This window comes from Montipora capricornis, chromosome 4, assembly GCF_036669925.1.
Source record: "Montipora capricornis isolate CH-2021 chromosome 4, ASM3666992v2, whole genome shotgun sequence".
Taxonomy (NCBI): Eukaryota; Metazoa; Cnidaria; class Anthozoa; order Scleractinia; family Acroporidae; genus Montipora; species Montipora capricornis.
Genome location: NC_090886.1, coordinates 43244574 through 43252073, shown reverse-complemented (window position 1 = coordinate 43252073; position 7500 = coordinate 43244574). Strand labels below are relative to the sequence as shown.

The 7500-nt window shown below is 38.5% G+C and overlaps 1 protein-coding gene across 2 annotated transcripts in view; it reads left to right on the top strand.

Moving 5' to 3' along the window:
• LOC138047051 (E3 ubiquitin-protein ligase DZIP3-like) overlaps positions 1 to 7500 on the top strand; it is a 9296-nt gene that overhangs the window by 1105 nt on the left and 691 nt on the right. The window contains exons 3-6 of one of the 2 annotated variants that reach the window (XM_068893743.1): positions 3000 to 3650; positions 5604 to 5636; positions 6305 to 6367; positions 6753 to 7500. The exon at positions 6753 to 7500 is cut by the window's right edge and continues 691 nt beyond it. In XM_068893743.1, the coding sequence (XP_068749844.1) occupies positions 3008 to 3650; positions 5604 to 5636; positions 6305 to 6367; positions 6753 to 6850 (837 nt within the window). In that variant the 5' untranslated portion in view covers positions 3000 to 3007 and the 3' untranslated portion in view covers positions 6851 to 7500. The remainder of the gene's footprint in view (positions 1 to 2999; positions 3651 to 5603; positions 5637 to 6304; positions 6368 to 6752) is intronic. The other variant, XM_068893744.1, reaches the window with a different exon arrangement.

Here is a 7500-nt window from a genome sequence, read left to right as displayed (position 1 = left end):
GGCAGAGCCTACTTTTGTCCTCCTCAGTAGAGAAAAAGACGAAAGGAGGCCTGTTCGCAGGGTGATCTTAACAAGTGTCATTGAAATCTGAAAAGAAAATTGGGGGTAACCACGCATTTTTCGAAGATAATTAATCAACAATATTTAATTATCTCTGAAAAATGCATGCAAAAGCTTTCTTTTTGCATACTAAGAGCACTTGCTAAAGTTCTGCTTTCTCCACATAGTTTTGAACCGCGCAAAAATATCCCTGTATTAATAAGCATCACCCATAGGAAATCTGAGCATCTCGAGATGCGCAGAACGTATGCGCAATAACAATAATAGGCACCGTCCTCAACCCATCGACAACCAAACCGGCCGAAACCGGCCAGACTTAGTATTTTACTCTGTCTAACGCCATACGATTTTACCCGTCAATGGGGAACCCCTGGGAGTCAATGGATTAAGCTACCCAACATAGGCCATTTTTCACCTACAGCCACAGCAATCATGTTGGCATCCCCTTAAGTAGATTCTTCAATAGCAGATTCTTGGAATATTTTGCTGGTGGACATTCTACTGCAAATTGTACCAGGAATTTTAAATTTAAAGTGAAGAAATCTCTTATGGACAAAACATGATTTCACTGTACTGAATCAGTTTTGTTTTTTATTTTTATTAAAATTTTATTATTGTATAATAAGTATCTCAATTGTATTATAATTGTATTTGGTGGTCTGCTCTTACATGGGGTCTGGGACTCTTTGCAGACCCTCCTTATGGCATTTTTTAATCTCTCTGTATTATACCTGTATATACGTATTTCTGCCATTAAATTGTAATAAATAAACCGGAAACCGGTCACCATTTATCTGAGATCCGCCCCTGCTTTTAGCCACATGCTGGCAGTCACATGGGTGAAAACACTGTCCTAAGCTTGATGCCATGTTTCTTCCATATAATAAAAAACAAAACAAAACAACAACAACAAAAAGAAAAAACAAGAAGGAAAAGGCCCGTTGGGCACTTGAGGGCTTTCTGTGAAATTCCCTTTGTTTGGGGTTTATGCTTTCAACTTCATGTTACACTATTGTAAATGAGTATTTTACCAGAAATGTTTTGTTGCCCTCCAGTCTCTAGGAAATGCCCATTGGTTTGGGTTCTTTATGCTCCTGTCACGATTTTGACCCATATCTCCACTCAGCGTTCTCTTCTTTCACCCTTGGGGCAGGCAATGTTTGCTTTTTGGCATTGCAACCCCATGGAGTTGGGGTTGTTCTTTCTCCCTGTCAAGTTGGGAGAAAACCGCTAAAAGGGCTTTGCACAGGGTACTCCTCGTCTATCTCGGCATTTTGGGCGGGGAATTGCTGCCTGCAGTACCCCTTCAGCCCTGAGCTGAAGCCCAGTTAGGGAGGGGGAATATTGTTACTTCGCTGGACTTTGCTGCATGTACCTTGGGCCCAGGACATTATGCCAGCAACTACAGTGTATGCCCACCTTGCAATACAGGCATGAGGCACCCCCTCAGCTAGGTGCCTACAATTGTAGGCCCCTCCTCTGGTGGTCCATACAGGCGGTTGGTATTATCCATACTTTGCCAGTACATTCCCTGCTCCTTGTTTATGCCCGAGTTGTGTCTATTGTCTTGCTGTGCACTAAAGCATTAAATGATATTTTAGAATAAAATAGATGTTAGTTAATGCCAGAAACAAATACTGGGCAGTCAGCGTGGGAGGAGAGTGTGACTTCCCATTGTGTGATTACCTTATTTGGCTCTTTCATTCAATCCCACCATGTGAGCCTTGTCGGTTTGACATTTTCAAAGCTCAGCTTGTTCTGTTTTCTGTTCCGCAGTTTAATCCCTCTCTCCCTTTATTGTAACCTACTTTAATAGTTCTCTTAAATAAAATGTGTGCAGGGAATTGCTGCCTGTGGCAGCCCTTTAGCCTTGTGCTGAAGCCCTGTTAGGGAGGAGGCATATTGTTACTTTGCTGGACTGGGCTAAACTTGGTGCCAGGAAATTATGCCAGCAACTATGCCCGCCTTGCAATACAGGCGTGACACACCCCCTTGGCTAGGTGCCAAGACCCCATATGGGTGGTGGGTACGGGTGGTGCCTTGCCAGTACATTCCCTGCCCCTCAATTACACCCAAGTTGTGTCTATTGTCTTACTGTGCACGAAGGCATTAAATATTGTTAATGTGAAATAAACTTGTGAAACTATTTGAATCTTGCAATCAACTATTTTTGTTTCCGGAATGGTAAGGGCATGAGAAATTATAAAATATTGTAGTGCGGGGTCACTCGGCCTGTTATATTGATTTTGCTTTGTCTGTTGAAATTCTCGAGAAATAAAGATAAAAATGTGGATGCCAACTCTCTGAATGGCATCTGTTTTAACTTCAAGTTAATTTACTGGTTTTGTAGCACTAACCCAAGGCTAATTTGACCCTTTTTTCAACAGTAAGGCCCATAACAATAACCAATAGAGCGCTCAAGTTAATCTTGTTTAGTGTTTGTGTTGCAGGTTGATCAATAATGTAACTATTTGAGAAGGATTTTGAAAAGAAGGGTGTGTTATATTCTGTTTTGATGATTTGCACTTTTTTTCGAGGTAGTTCTGTGGTTTCTAGCAGAAATTGATACTGGCACCTTGTTTAATAACCCATTGATCCTTCAGGTGCCCAAGGACAGTCCCCCAGTTGACGAGTAAACAATTTTCTGGCGACAGACATAGTAAAATCTGTTTTTTTAAGTCTCACTCCCAGGGGTCATTAGGTTAAGTAAAGCGTACTGTAGGCTGTATCGGTTGATTTTTTCCTAAACAGGCACACATCCCTTTTTGCTAAATCCTTCTTGTGCAGGATGGTTAATTATGCCCTCCCAATTTCACTTAAATCAGTCTGTAGTTAACTGCTACACCTATTGCATGCCATATTGCATTGCTTACGTGCAGTTATAGAATGATTCCATTACAATGAACTGCAGTCAGTTTGCACATTTATGTGGTCAACAGATTGGGACATGGCATCTGGTCCAGCAGTCTTTCCTTCAACAAGAGAGAGCACAAACTATGCCCGTTTGTGCCGTCTTTTAGTGGATGTAGGATCTCAGGCCCTCCGCGATACCTTTGACAGAATACATTCTCCAGCTAATCTTTACAAGATTTTGTCAAATACTTCAGCACATTACCCTAAGTTGCTGTCACTGAGAAAGAGAAAAATTTTGAATCCCACACAGTGGGGAAAGCTATACCCAACTGTTTGTTCATCTGTGTCATCAGCCAGCTTTGACATTACGCTTCTGGTGGTATTGCTGCGAAATATATGTGGTTTCAGTCCTCCTGCCAGTACTGGAAACTGGGACGTGCTTCCTCTTCCTGGTGATAACAGTTGTGAGGCAAACATAGCAAGAATCAAGTATTACAGAAATGAAGTCTATGCTCATGCCAGCCAAGCTTCTGTTGATGATGCAACATTCAATATGTTATGGCAGGATATAAGTAATGCATTGCTAGCCCTTGGATCTGGAACAACTTATGCCAGTGCGATCAGCCGACTGAAGACTGAGTGCATGGATCCTGATTTTGAGGAGCACTATCGAGAATTACTAAAGCAGTGGAAAAAAGATGATGATAACACCAAGGAGGAGCTTGGTGAGCTGAAAGGTATGCTTGATGTCAAAGGAGTTAATGCCATTAGAAGTTAGTGAATTAAAGGTGTTTTGTGCATCTTGCCAATACAGGTTTTTCAGCTTTCAGAGAATTCTGCCTGCCAAAAGATGAAACATGAAAAACTACAGAAAATGTTGACTTACTATAATTATTTTTGCTAGAACCAAAACTGTACAATTTTAGCTGTTACGTTTCGTTTTCCCATCTCAGACTCCAGGGAACTTTCTTTCAAGTATGTTCTTATGCATGTGCACTAGCCTGCTTGCAGGGGGTACTTTCTTTTTGGTTGCCATATTAGACGGGGGAAAGTCGGAAGATCTGGGATGAATGGGGAATACACCGCATGTCGTAAAACTGGTCTTTTCTGAGTAGCTGCCCACTTTCTGTTGAGCTTCCAGTTATATGTCACGCCACAATAATTGATCAATAAACTAAGAGACCATAATAAAGCTGTCAATCACTTAACCATGCAGTTGTAAACAAATTCACTCTGGAGTGTCTACTTGCACCCAAAAAAGCAGTAAAGAATGGAAGCAAACCGGCAGAATCTGCAGCAAACGATAAGTGTAGGTTTTGCCCATTCCGATTTCTTGTTCAAGACGGAAAGTTTGAAAAATCTGTGAAGCCAACTTCAAGCAGCGAGAAAACAGTGTTCAAGCAACCATGGACAAACTGTCAGTGTACATGTACATTGGATCAGATACAACTGTAGGCAGTTAATTTAATTTCTATTGAAAAAATATTTTCCAAGTCAATCCGTAAGGTCAAGGAAGCTTTTTTCATTTCAAAAGGCAGGACAATTGATCCCAATGGTGTTAATATCGGTAAAGAAACATAATATTATCAGCTTTCAGTTTCTTCCGTTATTATTCCATTACTCTTTTAGTATTTGAATTGTCAAAAATTCAAAAATATGGTGATTTATTGTGCAACATGATAACGACAAAGCTAATTAAAGATGTTGCTGAGGAAGTAGGAATTTCATTAGCAACAATCTGTAGGATAATAATTAGAAACAAGCTGTCCAAGGCCTTAAAAGGGAAGGTGTCAAGCTGTTCGTTAGTATAAACCTCAACAAAGGTGTGATCGGATGTGACTCATACAATAAACTAGAGGGACCATGCTTTGAAAAATATGTAAGAGAACAGTTCCCTAAACGTTTTGGGAAAGCAAACAGGATGGGAGCAAAATAGTAATAGAGCAATATTAAATTACTTCCAGTTGCTAGACATGTAAATTCCAGTGTAGAAAAACTATTCATTGAATTCATCAATTCACAAGTTGGACTATACACTAGTAATTTACAAGATTGAAAACCACACAACTTTTTTATTGAATTGACCCCAGATTAAAAATAGAACGACCTAGTGAAAGAAAAAGTACCTGACAAGATTTTTAACTACAACATACATGTATGCTTAACTTATGAAAAAACAAAAGGAAAATTTCTTTGAGATCATCATGTGGTCTGGAATGGGAAAACAAAACGTACCAGGCAAAAAGGTCCATTAATTTGTAGGTCGGTGTGATACATGTGTTAAGGATTTGCACATTAATGAAATGCAGACACTAACTTTGTTAGTTGCTAATCCTTCTCCAAGTTATTATCATATATGTTCTGCAAAGCTGGGAAGAAACATTACAGATTGTCCCTTCCAAACCTGCATGTTATTGCATAGACAAAATTAATGGTATTACGCTCAACACTCCAACTCCAAACCCTAAGTTATTGTAAGTTGTACGTGTAAATTACACATGATTGTTGGATCTAGTTGTCGTTCCAACTTCCATAAAGTGCATCCACATAAATGTGTTGTAGTAAACATTGCTTCCAGTAACAGTCTCATCAGAAGTTTATGTTATGCAGAGGTTTCCATGGTTCATAAAGCCACATTCAGAACACACAATGCGGTAATTATTATCTTAATGTTTCTTATTTTATTCCAGAAATGGTGAAGTCAGAAGTCAAAGAAGTGAAAGGTGTGGATGTTAATTTTAATGAAACAACCATCATATACACCTTATTCCAGAATGGCGGCCATTTTAGTATTCCTTTGTTTCCTTTCAATTGTAAAATTCAAAAGAATATAACTTTATTTAACTTTGAATGAGGCCAAAAGGGCCAATTTAATTGCATTCAAACCCAAAATACTAAAATGGTGGCCATTTTGGAATAAAGTATAATTATAATAAATTGTGATTTATACATGTATTAACAGCTGAAGAACTAGGAGTCTCACTTGTGTATCTACTTGGCTACATGATTGTTACACTGTACATGGCTGCAGATATGTGATCACTTAAATAATAGGGTGAATTGAGCAGTACCATTCAGAATTCAAAGACCTAAATTAATACGAATAATTGAATAAGATGGAAAGAACATCGATTTAAATGTTTGGCTTCATAAAAATCGTCTCGGGTTTTCTTCAGAAAATCATGCAAAATGTAATAGGATCGATGAGATTTGAGGATGGAGATTTTATGCGTAGTTTATGCACATGGAATTTTTAAAGGAAAAACAAACCAGATGAAGCCCATTTTGTATTGCTGGGAAGGGGTTAACGTGGCTCATAAAGCGCCAGAACATTATGAACTTAGACACCTTCAGTAACGAACCTATTTGTGACTTTTCATTTTTACGAAAGATATGGTAAAGAAATGGAAGTCTGACGAAGGCAGCACCAAGGAGAAGCTTGAAAACATGGAAGGTGTGTGGCACGGAAACAAATGACTGTACAGAATAGAAAAAAACTGTCCAGAAAGGAAGAAAAAAGCTGACACTAATGATTATTCAATACCTACTTTGAACCCTCTAACCCTTGAATGGCCGCCATTGATAAGTAAAGTTGTCTGGTGTTTGAGTAAAATCTATCAGTGTCACTGAGGAAGAGAGAGTTAAAAGTGATATTCATGAGTGGACGTTGATGTTGTTAACCCATTTACCACTCAACTCAGGTCACCCAATTTCACAACAGCTGAAAAGGGCCCCATTCACTGTCCATTGTAGTGTTGTGTTAGAGAGACACTTTTAGGTGAAACAAACCAATAAAGCACAATGCGGTAATTATTAACTTCTTTCTTATTTTAATCCAGAAATGGTGAAGTCAGAAGTCAGAGAAGTGAAAAATGTGTTTATTAATTTTAATGAAACAACCATCATACACCTTATTCCAAAATGGCGGCCGTTTTAGTATTCCTTTGTTTCCTTGAAACTAGGTCCTTTGGGCCTCGCTTTCAATCGTAAAAGTCAAAAGAATAACTTCATTTAACCTTGAATAAGGCCCAAAAGGGCCAATTTGCAATCAAACCAAAACTACTAAAATGGTGGCCATTTTGGAATAAAGTTTATAATACAATCATTGTGATTCATACATGTATTAACAGCTGAAGAACTAGGAGTCTCACTTGTGTATCCTCTTGGCTACATGTTACACTGTACGTGGCTGCAGATATTTGATCACTTGAATAATAGGGTGGATTGAGTAGTAGCATTCAGAATTCAAAAACCTAAATTAAGATGAACAATTGAATAAGATGGAAAGAACATTGATTTAAATGTTTGGCTTCATGAAAACCGTTTCTGGTTTTCTTCAGAAAATCATAATAGGATCAATGAGATTAGAGGATGGAGATTTTATGCATAGTTTATGCACGTGGAATTTTTAAAGGAAATACAAACCAGATGTTGCCCATTTTGTATTGCTGGGAAGTGATCAACTGGCTAGGATAAAATTCTCTGTGTTAAAAAAAATTATTTGTGGCGGATTCAGAGCCACCTTAACTTTTCCAATCATAAAGGTAGCTCTAAATACACTACTGAGAGATTTTTTAACTTTGCAAA